Below are 16,399 nucleotides of genomic sequence, written 5' to 3'. Positions count from 1 at the left end.
ACAGATAGACTTTTGATGTAATATCACAGAATGACACATATATGATGTAATACGTTTGTGAAGTACAACATGCTATCTTTTGATTAAACCTGTCTGAAGCAACAGGTTTCCATGACTAGTTTTTATGAAAACCCTGCAGTAAACCTTGTCGATTAATTAAATTTGAAATGTTACATTCTTTTCACTTTACAAAAAGCTATTCTCTTGTGTTTGTGTGATATTCTATATTGTAGCCTTGATCAAGAAAAATAAATGCTAGAAAACATAAAGCTGAGAAGGAAACAAGGTTTGAAAAAAGGTGACGATCAGCTGATAAGTTAACTGATCGGAGGAACAGGACTGTACACAAGCTGGAAGATTGTTCCACAAGGGGGAGACAAGGGAATGGAGGCGAACTGTGAACTTGGATTCGTGCACACAAACAAAGAGTGTGATGGACACTGTGCATGTTTGACCAATCCAGGCTGGAATGGGATGCATGATCAAAAGTGCTGATGGTGCAAGGCCAGAATAGAGTCGAAGAAACATTGAGGCCCACTATCTGCCAGTCGTGCATGAGAAACCTGTACACGGCATCCTCTTTGGAGAATCCGCTGATCCTCAAAACTTTGGCCTCTGCTGCATCATCAAGTGCCAGATGTGATGCAGGGATTCTGGTGCAAAGTGGTGAGATGTACTCTTTGAAAAGCCATATTTGGGGAATCTGTTAATCATGTGAGAAGTAAAGTTTGGATACAAAAGGATGAAAACTGAGTGAGCATTGCAGGATTCCAAACTTCGTTTGGCTCACGCATTTCATTGTAGGGTATAAAAACAATGCTTTGGCACTTGGTGTTTTTCTATTTAAGCATGAGACAAGCATGGGGTAAAATAAATATCGGTTCTTAGTCATGTAGTACAAATAAGGAGCTGATTTTCATCCGACAGCCACATTGTAAATAGAGCAAAGCATTTCTGTCTCACTGTAGGACTATGGTGTCACCAGTATTGTCATTACTTTCAGATATTTTACATTTGGCCCCTTTATTGAAACAAATGTTGGAAGTTTATTTCAATCCAGACGCTACAAATTTAGCTGCTGTGACAAAAATGTCCTCTGCTGTCTTGTTTCCTTTTCACAAAATAACTTTCTAATTCAAAATTGAAGGTACCGCCTTCCTGTGTTTGTGTGGCTCCTTATCAAGCAAGGCTCGTGTCTGTCATGTCACCCACTGAGTGGTCTTCAGCTTGGATTGTTGTGCAGGCATTTTGTTCCAAGTGTTGAGTTGTGCAATCACGTGATATGCCCCCTCCCTCTCGGGATGGTATTTAACATCCGTACCTGCTGATAAGCTATACTCCTTGGTGGTGCTTCCATTTTGAATACAGTAAACCCTCAAATATCATGGGTTTTGACCAATCGCAGGCAACCTATTGCGTTCCAATTTAGTTATCGCATTTCATTTCGGCCTATCACGGTTTTTGAGCTGAGATGAGTCATCGTTTGCGTCCACGTATATGATTACCTCCCATTACGAGACTTTTGTTGTTTCTCATGCACTGTTTTTAATGGCGCCCAAACGTAATAGATACACAAAATTGGTTGTGTCAAAAGGCAGAGAAAGGTTATGATGATGGGTGAAAAAAAATTAGTTGTTAGATCAGCTGGAGGTGAAAATGAGGCATCTGTAGGGCACCGTTACAGTATCAATTGATCTACTGTGCAGTATATCCATAAGAGTAAGTCAAATATCAGTGCAAATGTTGCCACCAATGCTCCGCAAAGCGAAAGTCTCATTCCAGACCCGTGATCCTTGAGTCAAAAGGATGGAAAAAGCGCTTGATATTTGTATTGAGGACCAAACACAGAAAAAAAATGCCTTTTTTGTATTTGTATTGAGGACCAAGTGAGTGAACCTGTGATATGGGAGAAATAATTGCGCATTTACCACCATTTCCATGAGGCATCCAGGCCAAAGGCTCCAGCTCACCCATGGCTATCCACAAGTTACACACCAGCAAGGGTGGGTTTGAGGACTTTAAAAGAAGATTCAGCCTCCATGTCAAATTGGTCAGGGAAGCATCATTGGCAGACCACGATGCTGTGAAAAACTACCAACCCCAGTTCATGAAACGAATTGAGGCGAAGGTATTTATGCCTTCGCTTTGGTTTGTTGTTTTTTTCACGCCGACGAGATGGGATTGTTCTGGAAGGAGATGCCATCTGATACTTTCCTGTCCAAGCAGGAAAGATCTGCTTTGGGGTTCAAGGTGGCTAAGGATCGTCTTACCCTTCTCTTATGTGGCGATGCAGCAGACGACTTTGTCTCAAAGCCAATGCTGCTATTCGGATATGTGAATCCCCCTTTCTATTCCCCATTTCATCATCATCATCATCATCATCATCATCATCATCCCAAGCTAATTATTGTGTGTTCTACTTATGGCAGAGTACGTAATATTTTTATCCTCACTCACCTCGCCATTTTGGCATTAATTAAAAGGTAAAAGTCTTGTGTTTATTTATTTTATACTGTATTTATTTTATTTACATGTTTATTTCAATGTTCACATGATTTATATTTATTATAAATATTTCTTTCAATTGTGCTATGTTTATTTCTACCTGCCGTCTCCTCCCTCCATATTTTCTCGAAACCGAGGAACATAACTCCTGTGATATTTGATGATTTACTGTATATGCATTTCCCAACTACATCTGTTTTTGGGGGTTGAAAATGCTACTCTGTTTTTGCTTCTTCGGGTATACTCAACTTGTGATAAGTTACTTAATTTGCCCTTTTTTAATAGCTATTTTTTGGTTCCAGGTGGAGAATCCCATAGAAGTTTTACTTCCAACAAACTGATTTTGCAAGGTGAGGAAGTATGTGTTTGGATGCGAGTGTTGAGGTGGTTTGAGATGAGCTTGTAGCAACGTTTTTCTTGGAGAATTTCAAGAAAGTCTTGTAACGGTTAAGAATCAACTAACCCAGCCATCATCCATACCTCTATTTCCTGATTGACTACACCTGAGCCAGGCTGATGAGAGACTTGTTCAATGGCAGAAGAAATGTACAACAACATGGTGCAAGCTGTCTTGTGCAAACTTTGACTTATATACTCGCATGCCTGATTTTTTTCATAATTGTTCATCTCCATTTGAATTTTCAGCGAACATAATTTCCTGGCTATCGGGACTAGGAGTGACCACATATGGTGGGGTTTACATTGACTAAACCTGATTCTCTATCAATCGTGTCAATATGTGGATTTAATTTGATTTTATTAAATGTTCAGAGGGTATTCTTTCATGTAATTTAATTTTTCATCAGAATCAACAGAAATGTGACATAGTAAAATAACACTGTGAAGTAAACCTAAAAGACTGAATTTACCATATTTCTTCCAAAAAACACCGCCCCCCTCAAACCGACTGATAAACGCCTGGGCCGTTATTGTGGTCAATCAAACAATAAGCAGTCATAGACTGGTACTTACGAAATCGTCAACTTGACCTCTGACCTTGTCTAATAAAAGCTGTCTCTAGAGAAGGTAGCGATGCAAACCAGAAGTTTCTACGATGATTCTGTACCAAACCATCAAAAATCGAATGTTTGACCTCACTGTGACCTTGACCTTTGACCGATTTTGACCAAAATCTAATCAGCGCGAGCCATCACCCTCCTGAATCACGTGGTGTAATTTGACATTGGTAGCTTCTTCCGTTCTCGAGTTATATATTTTTTTTGGATGTTTGACCTCACTGTGACCTTGACCTTTGACCGATTTTTGACCAAAATCTAATCAGCGCTAGCCATCACCCTCCTGAATCACGGGATGTAATTTGACATTGGTAGCTTCTTCCGTTCTCGAGTTATCATGCCTACAAACAAACAAACAAACAAACACACAGACAGAGGACGGAAGTGATCAATATACTTACGAAATCTTTAGATTTCGTAAGTAATAATTTATACATTTGTAATACGTGTATATGCTTGGTATTGGCTTAATGGTTAGGGTGGTGGGCTTGGGATCCTATGATCCTGAGTTCAAACCCCACTCGGCTGTTGAATTAATACCAGGTGGGGTGAACTCTGCCTGTCATCCTTTCGAGGTCAGCAAAATGAGTGCCAGCATGCTAGTATACTGTGTCGGAGTGACGACCCGTCCAGGATTGTATCCATTAGCCAAGGAGACTGCTTCGGCAGCACCAATGCTCTGCACAGAGTATGGTCCCAATGGATGGATGGAATATGTGTATTGTGTATCCATGACTAAAACTAGCAGCGTACATCCATATGTCCTTCACACTTTATTCTCAAGGGTTCCTTCTGTCAGAGAATAATAAAAAACCGTATAATCACTGAAAAGATAATAATTGACTTACTTGGAAGAAAAAATAAATGCAATTTGGTATCTGTCTACCTGACCATGATACATTTGGTCGTTACTTATCCAATCTCAACCAAACTTGCCAGGGGCACTAGGGGTCAGAGGACGGAGGTTGTAGCGTCTTGAGTTGCCCCCCTCCCCAACGGGGTTTTCCGCCTTAGACAAACTCCATGTTAAGGTGTATAAATAGCTTTTCCTGGGGCACACCGACTGGAAGTATAAAGTATTTTAACCACAAACTGCATTATTCAGTCAATTTTGTCCAAAGTATGAGATTGTTTAAAAAGGTAGTCACTGCTGTTGTTTAACACTAAACTGAACGAAATTTGGAGGAAAGCAGACGTGAGGCATTCTATGCTTATTATGCTCCCCACAGACTAACGGATAAGAGCCGTCTCAACTTGTTAAGCCTCGATGTAGGCTGCAATTTTCTTTAGCTAATGAAGGTGCTTAAATGAGTCTTTATGCATGAATGATGTATCCCATTGTCTGTCCAATATTTCTAGCCATCGCATTGTATGTAGACTGTATATGGATTGTTTATAACATATACAGGCTGTGGCAGTAATATCTGACACATCTATTTCTGTAATAAAACAAGACTGAACAAAGTAAATCATGTTTTTGGTCTATGAAAGTGAAGTATCGATTATGGGAGATTGTGTGACATCAGAGCAGGATACACAACCAAGCTCTACTTAAAAGTCACATCTTTTAAATTCCGTCCATTATAATTGATGCACTCCCTGCATCGAACTAGTACATTGTTAATTCCTGCTTTCAATGTGTCATCAATAGCAGTGATGGCTTCAGTAATTATCCCTTGTGTCCTCACTGTATGACATCTCACGTGCTTAGATGGACGAACGCCACCATCTTCATTAAATTTTCAAACAAAGGAGAGAATGGTGCTTCGACATTGAGCATCCCTGCTTGTAAGTTCCCTCCTGAATGCTTGCTGAGTGCCAATAACAGAGCCTTATTTAATAGAGTTCTACAATTTTAATCCACGTTGGCATGTCGTAATGCTCCATCATTCAAATCTTCAGGGTTTTACCTGCAACGCAAAAATGTTTTTTCTTTTTAAATAAAGCAAGATATTTCTTAAAAAGGATGTTTGTCGTAAAGACAAAGTACATCTCACTCAATCCGTCAACCTCCCGACCCGGATCTCAACCTATGGTACTCCTTCTCTTCTGGATCTGATTTTTACAAATTTCCCTGAAGATATCTGCTGTTCTTCCTTTGCTCCAATCGGTTCTTCTGACAACATGCTTGTCAAAGTGGACATCTTTCTGGCTGTTATTGGAGAAACAGCTCAGTGCCATCGAGTCTGGCATTTCACTCAGGCTGACTGGCAGGGTCTCCAAGCAGCCATCAAACTTCAAGACTGGTCTCCCATCGCTAACTTCTCAAACATTAACTCGTCCTGGGAATTCTTTCAAAGAAGCTTGCTCTCCCTCATGCACAGATTTATCCCCTCTCATCTTCAGTTGTGCTACCCTTCCTTGTGCCCATGATTCACTGAAGCCTGTGGTGAGGAAGTTGTCCTGAAAAATTTGCCTTTGCCTGATGGAAAGCAAATCCAACTGACGATAATCTTAGTTGCTTCCATAAAGCTCGGAACAAGTGTGTCTACCCTCAGGAGAGCCAGAAAACAACATCTTTCTAATCTCAAGTCTGAACTCTCAAACCTCTATCCCTCCTCCAAATCCTGGTGGAACCTAATCAAATCTGTTTCTGGTGTATGTTCCCCCTCCATCCCCTCCCTTACCTCAAATGACCACACTGCTGACACCGCACATGAAAAGGCTGAATGCCTAAACTCGGTGTTTGCATCTAAATCTTGTCTGAAACCCATTGCATTCTGTACCCACCTTACCCAGTTGCACCCAACTGTCCCTGGACTCTGTGTCCTTTTCGTCTGACAAACTGGAGAGCTTGCTGTCAAACCTCGACTCAGATTCTGCAACCGGTCCAGATGGCATCAGCCCACATGTCCTAAAAACCTGTTCCTCTGTTCTTGCTCACCCTCTCTATGTTTGATTCACCCTCTCATTTGCTCAAGGTCATCTTCCATCTGCTTGGAAATCAGCAAACAGTACCGCCCTGCATAAATAGATGCACAAACAGATCCCTGCAACTACAGACCAATCAGCCTTCTCCCAATCATCAGCAACGTTATGGAATCAATCATTGCTTCAGACATTAAATCCTTCCTCTTCTACGTTGGCTTGATTTCCAATCATCAGTTTGGTTTCAGACTAGGTGACTCTACCCTGGATATGCTTCTTTTGTGCTCTCAACGATGGATGGAGGTACTCAATGCCAGACATTAAATCAGAGCGATATCCCTGGACATTTGATTTTTTTTTTGACATTTGATATCCCTGCTTTTGACATGGTCTGGTTCCCTGCCCTGCTCACCAAACTCTCTTCCTATGGTATCCAAGGCCATCTCCACTCATGTATCGCAGACTTCTTCTTCTGTCGCAGCCAACGTGTGGCCCTAAATGGAGTTCTCTCATCCCCTCTTCCTGTCCAGGCTGGAGTTACTCAATGCAGTGTTCTGGGCCCTGTTCATTTTCTGGATTTCATCAATGATCTCTCCGACTCTCTGGAAAATCCTCTTTATCTCTTTGCTGATGACTCCACGCTTTGCCGTACCATTTGTCATCCCTTAGACCTGCAGGCAGCAGCTTCTTCACTCTGCAGATTTGGATAAAATCACAAACTGGTCCAACACGTTGAACATGTTTTTTCAATCCTGACAAATCTCACACTCTTACTGTGTCTCTCCGAAAGGATCGTCTGGAACCCCACCCCCATCTACTTTCTCAACAATCCTCTGGAAGAACTCCTTTCATTCAAGCTTCTGTGTCTCACTATCTGCCATTATCTTTCCTGGGAAAGCCACATTTCCAACCTGGTCTCCAAAGCCAGTCACTGACTGGGCATCCTCCATCGTGCGAAGTCCTTCCTCGGCCCACCTGAACTCCTGACTACATACAAAGCTTTCGTCCACAGCCTGATGGAGTACTTCCCTCCCCTCTGGGCTGGTGCTCCTGCCTCTCACCTTTCTCGGCTTCACGCTGTGGGGACCAAGGCATTTAGGATCATTGGCATCTCCCGTGGTGAGGCCGAGTCTTTGGGCCTCTCACTCTCTCACCACAGGCAGGTCAGTGGTCTTTCTGTCTTCTACTGTCTCCTCTCCGGTCTCGCTTCCCCCCCCCCCGCTTGCTCTGTCTGCGATATGTACTCTCCCATATTTCCGCGGGACGCTCAAGGTCCACCAGCAACCCCCTTCTGGTAAACTACCAAAATCACGAATCACTGCTCACCTTCACTCTTTCATTCCTCTTTTTTGCCCACCTTCAGAAGAAACTCCCACATGCTCTTCAATCCCATTCTTCCCTCCAGGTCTTCAAAACAGCTTTTCACCACCACCTCTTATCTTCCCCCATCCAAAACCACGATCTTTTCTACCCACGTTAATCCACCCTAAACCCACCTCCTTCAAATTCCCTGCCTTCCTTCCCAAAAGTTCCCTGTCGTGTAAGGTCCCGAAAGTCCCTGTGGTGTCCATCTTGTATACCCCGTGTTCTTGTTTTCCCCATCCCTCTCCCTTCCACAGATCTCCTAATGTCTCTGTTCTCCACTGTTTTGTCCTTCCCTCTCCCGCCCCTCTTGTCTCCTGCCCCCCCCCCCATTGTTGTGCATTGTGTGTTAGTTCTTATACGAGCCTCGACAATGTATACAAAAAATAATAAAATAAAGATATCACAATGTTTTGTCTATTTAGTGATCATTACGGCTGCAAATGTAGATATTGGATGCGTTACAAATGCGTCACATAAAAATGTCACACCTTGTATGTTGGGGCCTCATTTTATGATTTCTCTTGGGCAGTTTAGCTCACCTTCGTGCAATGGAGGCCACATTCATCAGGTCAACCAACCCGATTCTTTGGATACAGAAATAATTTTTCTGAACTTGAAATCTATTCTGATGATGATGGCTTGACTGTGTGACAACTCCACCACAGTCAACATTGAGTCATCATGAACCCTCCCCCCCCCAATACTAGCCCTTATCTAATTAGCATTACGTTTCCGCCAGTTCTTGGCGATTCCTCTCTGCCTATTCATTATTCATGATGGTTCATTTCCATTTCATTTCCGCCTACTCTATTCATGATGTTCCATGGTTCCACCAATCAGATAATCCCATCCTTCCTTTCTCTCGACCAATCAACATTGAGGACATTACATTATAACTTGATAAACAAGAGTTTGCTGCTTCTTCTTCATCTGCTTGTGGTTTTATCCTGAGGGATGTAAGTCGAAAAGCTTTGATAATATCTATTTTATTGAAATGCATATTTGTCTAAATTTTTTAACCACAAATGTTATTCGTCAATTCCATCCGATGCAATGATAATGGCATAATAATATTAACACGGGGGCTGGCAGGATGGCATAGAGGTATGCATACTCGCCTCTTCGCTGTGGAGCCCGAGTTTGAATTTTCGGTCCAGCTATAAACTGTCATCCCGGTGTTTCACAGCCAGGGTGATTCATCATTTTGTGTGCCGTCCCTCGGATAGACGTTAAACTGCTCATCCTGTCTTAATCTGGCATTTGGTGGCTGAGTTGAAATATCTCACGGTGCCCTTCGTGAAGAATAGGTGAGCTATCACGGACACCTTGGCCAAATTCCAAATTCCTGCACTAACCTTGGTCAAACTTTCTGCCTGGCCAGCCTGTTTGTGAAACCCACAATATCATGGGAATAATTGTGGCCATTAATATTAATCATATTAATGCACCACCGTCTCGGTGGTTTGCACGTGCACATATACCTGACCCCACCCTCCTGGACGCTCCCATGGAGAGCGGGTGTTTCTAGTCATTAAAATGCTCGTTTTTAAAGCTTGTTTTTTCCAGGAGAGAGGAGGCATAAGCAGTATTTTGAGCTTCATGTTGCGGTTCCAACGGCACAATTTTCATTATTCTCCGACAGTAGGAACCCTTTATAATCACGTGTGATGGACATTGAAGGAGCACACAAAATTATATATAGTAATACTCAAAGCAATACAAAAAATATATAAAAGTACATGGAAGGGGCACACAAACAATAGCCACGACGCCAACATCGATGTGTTATAAAAGATGTCTTTGTGTTTCATTTCATTTCATTTTAATCCTCATTGAGATTCACAGATATGGTCATTCAGTTTTTGTTGGACTTGGCTTCCTCCTCAGAGGGGATTGAAAAATATATGCCTCCTTCCAGTAAACACCTCTTACCCTTGGAGGGGGTTGAGAAAAATAAACACCCAGGCTTTTATTGGAAGAAATACCATAACTCACTAATTGTCTCTCGTTGAGTTGCTGATGATTCACAATGCGAGCAGTGCAGTCAGCCAAAGGCTCCAACCAGATGCCGGATACCCCTCCACTGGCGGCTCAGTGCCCCAAGAAGAGCTGGAATGCAAGTTCTGCTTCACCGTTGTTATTTGATTTGTGATTTTTACCATTTTGCCAGATTACTGTTTACCAACCAACAAATTTTGTGATTGTGGAGGGGAAGGAGGGACAGCTGTTTCGCATTTCGGCGGCATTCCTGCACGGCTCTTAAGCCACTGATAAATGTGCCATTTTTCTCATTGACATTTCAAGAAAACTTGCATGAGGAATTCTTTCCAAAAATATTTTCTCATTATTTATGCCCAAAAAATGTTTTCCTTTTTGCTTTCAAGATGTTTTGAACGTTTTATTTTTGTGACTCTTAAAGCTGGTTTGCCCGAATTGCGTTCCCTGAGACCCATTTATATTTGATTGGTAACTCTTGTTGTTATTTTACAATTATTTATTTATTTTGCATTGATCTGAGGCTCGGTGAACTTGTGGAATAAATCACATGCAGGACAGAGTCGACATTTGGTGTGGTTTTGAATGCATTACAAGGATATTGATAAGCAATGGACAAACATGTATGGTTTATGGGATTTGAAACTGGGTTCTCTGCATCGGGAGCCGGTGTCCTGATGAGGATGCTGTCCAGAGGGAGATTTTTTTTGGGGAGGGGGGCCTGGGCACAAAAAAAATATTTTGGCCCACAAGAAAAAAAGAGGACTCCGTGTGATTTTCACCCCAAAAAAAGAGGACTCCGTGTGATTTTCACACTAGCTTAGCCTACAGCTTGCTATCACTTGCCAAGCCAGCCGTTCCTTATCAACCGTTTACCTAATACACCACCGTCTACTCGAGATGGTGAACTCAGGACTTGGTAAATTGGATTTACCCTAAGTGTATAGTCCTAACCCACCTGTTGTTTGTTTAGTTCTGGCAATATAGTTAAGTTGTCCGAATGAGTCTGTTGGTTTAGTTACACAATGCACGAGGTTATTTATTTTTGGGACATGTCTTGAAAATGTCGTACTCAGGGATCCGTAGGTAAAATGTACTCGGGGAACCTACGCCACACGAATGTTAATGACTCGGGTCGAATCTAGCAAAAAGGGAGGGGGTAGTGTTACAGTTCTCGGAACCGTATGCATACAACATACAGTTGTCCCGAGTCAGTTATTCCATAATATACGTGTAGTTAGATCCCTTCCTGTGCAGTGGGAAGACACGGGGGTGCATTGCGATGGGCTTTAGTTAGGTGATTAAATCATTTTTCCCTTTTATTTCATCCCCACCCCATTTCATTTCTGAGGCAAAATCCACGACAACCCACGGTACCCTCTGCTTGCTTGCCCCTCATCTCACTTTCCACAGAATGACAACCCACGGTACCCTCCCCAACGATCGCTTCTGAGGCAAAATTGCAATGTGCACCATGGAGTAGACCGGCGCTTTGAGTATTCCACCGTCCACTCCAAACCAGACATGGGCGGTGAATCGCATTCGTTTTGCACCCAGGTGGGCGGGCCAAACTAGCGTCTGGCCTAAACCCCGCCCAGAAAGGCAGACCACATGAAGGCCCGGTCCAATTGGGATGCTTGGATTGGACGATGACGTCAATTTCGCCATGGCTCCTCCCCGAGCTCCGTGATCTATAAATTACGGAGCAATGAGTTGGATTGAGTTGGTTTTGTGGGTCGTTGGAGAGGTCGAGTTGGAATTGCGAGTTGTTTGGTCATTGAAGAGAATTGCAAGTTGGAGAGGTTGAAGAGAATTGTTGTGAAAGTGTTCCTGCTGCCTGGCTCTGCCTACGTTTCGCCTCGACGGCCTGCCTACTTTACTGGTCCTCGCCCACACGACGTCGACCAAACCTCTTGTCTGGTCCTGCCTACTGCTCATCTCTCGCCTCTTTGGACTCCGCCAGACACGATTACCACAAGTGCGGCACTGGACCGAACCACACAACTTTTGTCAGGTGCCGCACCACGGAGCATCCCCCCCTCCCCCAGAACGATCAGGTACCAAAAACTGTGACCTCAACTCCCTCCCTCCCTGGCTGCAAAAGTCCTTTGCCTTTTATTGGGTATATTTTGTCTGAGTGTGTTGGCGCCTGTCCGTTAGATAAGCCGGTATAGGATCTTCTTTGTTGTGATTGTTATTGCTTTTATTAATCTCGCGTCAAGTCTGCACTGTCTGCTTTTGTAAGTTGCTTGTATAATTGTCACACCCCACACCTCTCTCATCTTTTCTTGCATTACATCCCCAATAAACCTTTTGTTGTGCCACACGCTTTTCCTCGCTTATTGTAAATAAATAATTGTTGTAGAAATGTTCCCAGCTCGCCTTTGTCTTTTCCTCCATTGGTCCAGCATGGTTCGAATCCAAGTTTAGCCGGGTCTTTATTCCCAACAATCCGTTCCTTCTAGCTGGTACGTCCTTGGCAGTGACGCTCGACTGCATCCGATCCGGAAAGGTAGTCAGTAGTTGGTAGAGTGATCCGGTTCCGACAAGGCGTACTGAGGGCGTGGTTCCCCGTTGGTCAAAACTGCGTGGTTAATTAGATAACCTGATTCTAGACAGGAGGACCCTAGGTCACGCGGTTGAGGTATTGGCGTCCACGGTCGGTTAAGCGACCCGCCACGTCACGGAATTATCCATGAGCGACGGCCTACAATTCCGGGGAGTCTGGTGGTCTTCTCACCCGACTCCGCCAGCCCGCAACAATATGTTTTGTCGACAAAGTGACACTCCACCCTCGGGGGGGGCCTGTCTCAAAAGATTGTGAACCACAATCGGTCATGTGGGGGGCCTTTGCAATTGCATGGGTTTCATGGCCCTCCCGCTGCCTCTGCCGAGGGCCCACCTTGAGCTCGGGGTTCTGGCCATGGGCCCTGTATGCCTGTGCGTTAATTTGCCACTGATGCTGACAGGCCAACCTGAGTAAACAGCGAGAACACGTACGGGGCATTGGTGTACAATTGCATCAAAAACACAAAAGACATGAGGAGAGAATGAGCTGTTATACCTCTCCAGAAGAGTGGAGGCTGTTGTAGCATCAAAGGGAGGTGGGGGGGGGGACCAAAGTCCATGTTAATGCCATGATTTTAGAATGAGATGTTGGACGAGCAGGTGTCCACATACTTTTTGCCATGTCGTGTATCATCGACTCCCCATGGGGTTACAAAGGTGATTACTTAAACATCATTGGTCATGGGTTTGGCGGCCTTCTTGGATTGAACAAAAACCTTCAAATAATCTTCTTCGATGAAACCGCTGAACAGGTCGAAGTGCAACTTTATACGGTATATATGCTTGACTACCCATCGGGAATAAAATTCGATAGCTGTGATGTCATCAACTACGTCATGTGGCAGCCATTTTGGATTGGAGTGAAAAACCTTTTAAAATGTTTTCTGAAACCGCTGAACCGATGGATGTGAAATTTTAAATCACTGTGTCCAATCAAAGCAGGCTTTGGTTATATAACTGCTGTGAGCCATAACTGCTGGCATTTGTAAAGCGTGATCCAGTTGTTTTGGGGATAAATAGGTCAAAGATCATAGTAATTGCAAAGATGAAAAACATTTGCAGCCATAACTTTTGAACGGATCATCTTAGAGATTTCAAAGCAGTATTACGAAAATGTTTCTCGTCAAATTATCTTTCAGAAGTGTGTTCTCAGATGTGACTTGTGACCTCTCGTTTCATGCTCATCTTCATTGACGCAATTTAGCCTTGATGTGTACAAAAGTGGTCGTTATAGATCCTTATAATCAATCAATAAAGCTTTGGATAATGGCAATGCAGGTGACATCATAGGGTGCTTGGATAATACAGGAATGTGGGCCATAATTGTAGTGGGCTATAATAGTACTACCCTGTTCAAGAACAATGGTATTTTTGTTCAGAATGAGCAGATGAGGCAAGACTATGCATTCCACGAATGCTACTGCTTTTTTGTTTTTTTTTCTTCTTCTGTTTATCATGCTTTTTTCTACCAAGTGATTCCAGAGCAAGCACTGCGAGCATGCAGACCTGATATAGCAATACAGTATATCTACTGAAGCACAAGGTGATATTAAGTACAGTACATCATGCCTCAATGCAAATTCCATACTATGTTCCACCTTGCATAACATTGCCCCTCCCCCACATTTTTTATTTATTTTTACGGCAGGTGTGTTTCTGCACATCCTGGCAGACACTGTGGGCAGCATCGGAGTCATAGTCTCTACATTGCTCATGCAGAACTATGAATTGATGATTGCTGACCCTGTTTGCTCAATGCTGATTGCTCTGCTCATTGGCATAAGGTATGGCCTGCTGGGAGTGGTTGTTTTGTGTTCTGCAAAATCCGCATTCCTGTTCATATTATCGTTATAATAGTTCAAAAGTACTATTAGCTCCTCGAAGTATATCTGCCAAGTATTGTGTAGTATAATATTTTTTTTTCAATGCATTTCAATCAAAATTATGGTTTGTAATCTAAATTGACTTTCTTGAGCATGTATTGCCATCTTTGTTAGTGATTTCACAATTGGACCTGGATTTGATGACAAATTTGGCCTGCTGGTTGTATCACCACAGAGATGCACTGCTGCCACTGACACAGTGCCTTGGCATATTATGACAGGAACTTGTAGTTTGTTCTGGATGCCGGCAATAACTCACCCTCCCATTCATCAAATGACACCGTGGGATCTTTAATGCATCATCTAATTTGAGTGGACAAATCATGAGCCTCACGTCCATCTGAGGAACAGCCTCCATTTCCATAAAATTATGTAGCATTGCATCCTAAGGATCGAACCTTGAGCCAAAACATGTAGAAAACAAACTTTATGATTTTTTGTTGTTGTTGTTGTTGTTGTTGTTGTTGTTGTTCTTTTACTTTGTGGGACACAAACTTTATTCTTTGATTTATTCCAAGATTGACAGGTCTCTCAAGGCCCTGTCACACCTTGACGATTTAGCCAGCGTATGCCGACGTATGAAAAATTTGTCTAAAACGCTGGCACACATCGAATACGTTATGGGTAAGTTTTGTATACGTTAAGAGCACGCTGAAGCACGCTGGCATACGTTGTAGTACGCCGAGCTCGTTGACAAATTTTAAGCATGCTCAAAATTTTTTGATGTATGCCAGCGTATGACTCACACGTTCCGCATATGCTGGCCATAATTTGTAGGCACGTTATGCGATCGTTGACACACGTCGACACACGTTACTTGTAAGTTACTCATAAGTCGAAACACATCGAGGTAATGTTTAGCGTACCCGAAGCTTATTTCGAACCTATGAGTAACGTGCTTTGAACCTATGTGTAACGTATCTCCAACGCATATTGACTGTGTAGACGTATTTGACGTCTTCCGGACGACCACAGAACTTACTGAACGTGTTTCTAACTTACAGCTACCGTATAATGGCGTATTGGCAGCGTTTAGGGGAATTGGTATATAAAAATGGGGTTCACAGGAGGAACCTGTCAGTGTTTCAGACTCCATGTTTTTTTTTTTTGTTTTTTTTTATTTCTTCGGCATGACGGTGATGTTGACACTTCGATTTCTAGTGCGGTTATGATTTAAATTGTTGAGCGGCAGCCTACTAATAGGCTACGCCACATGATCGTCGGCGATACGCTGCCGCGTGCCATGCATAAGTTAGACTATCGTTGGGCATAGGTTGTGAACGCCGACAACACGCGAAGCATTCATTGGTATAAGTTATCGAAACGTCCTGTGTACATTACTAATACGTTATGCATACGTCCAACTCGTTAAGAATACGCCCAAAACTGAAAAACCATCAATAGTTCAGCGTAGGCCAACGTTTTACATACATTTTGATACGTTGCCATACGCTGGCTAAAACATCAAGGTGTGACAGGGCCCTTATGAATCGTACACGTCATTTTTATATGAACCTTTGCAAACTTAGTCGTGTGTTGCACAATTGGAGTCCAACGCCTTTGATTTTCACTGATGACATTTCAAGGCAAAAACAACTTCTCCTGTCCAAACATCTCAGGTCTGTGCATCTTGTACCTGTCGTTCTTGTTCTTGTTCTTCTTCATCACCTTGTTCTTGTTCTTTTTCCTCCATATGTAGGACATTGCTGAGGGTAGCATAATTTAACGTGGGTGCAGCTGTGCCGTTGATGCAGGGTCCTGTGTGCTAGATCAGAAACTTGGAATTTGTTCAGTGTGCAATTGATAAACTCACGATGGGATCTATAACATCCACCAATAATGCTGGCAGATGTATTGGCCGACGTCCGTCTTCAAACACCCAGTTTAATGACCGACGGCCAGCATATACACATTGATGAATCGCCCCGCATGTGAAACATCAAGAAGACAGTTTATAGCTGGGTCTGAGATTCAAACCCAGGCTAGACAGCTTAAAGGTGAGTGTGCTTACTTCTAAGCTATCGTGCCAGCCCTGCATCAATCCTGATGTTAATTGGCTAACAGGTAACCAAGCTTCTCTACCTTTTAATGTCTTGCTTTATTTTCTGAATTGTACTACTTTTTATTTATTCTCAATTTCCATGTTTATTAAATCAGCAGAGGGCGCTCACTTTCTGTTAAAATTTTACACCTTGGAAT

At 42.9% G+C, this 16,399-nt stretch overlaps 1 protein-coding gene across 1 annotated transcript in view; it reads left to right on the top strand.

Moving 5' to 3' along the window:
* Window positions 1–16,399, top strand: part of SLC30A7 (solute carrier family 30 member 7) — a 97,352-nt gene that overhangs the window by 38,895 nt on the left and 42,058 nt on the right. Inside the window, exons 7-8 of the mRNA XM_085885748.1 lie at window positions 2,808–2,855; window positions 13,966–14,101. Of these exons, the coding sequence (XP_085741874.1) occupies window positions 2,808–2,855; window positions 13,966–14,101 (184 nt within the window). The remainder of the gene's footprint in view (window positions 1–2,807; window positions 2,856–13,965; window positions 14,102–16,399) is intronic.

This window comes from Eptatretus burgeri, chromosome 6, assembly GCF_056783735.1.
Source record: "Eptatretus burgeri isolate ZD-2024b chromosome 6, Ebu_testis_v1, whole genome shotgun sequence".
In the NCBI taxonomy this organism is placed as follows: domain Eukaryota; kingdom Metazoa; phylum Chordata; class Myxini; order Myxiniformes; family Myxinidae; genus Eptatretus; species Eptatretus burgeri.
This window is presented reverse-complemented; position numbering and strand designations above follow the sequence as displayed.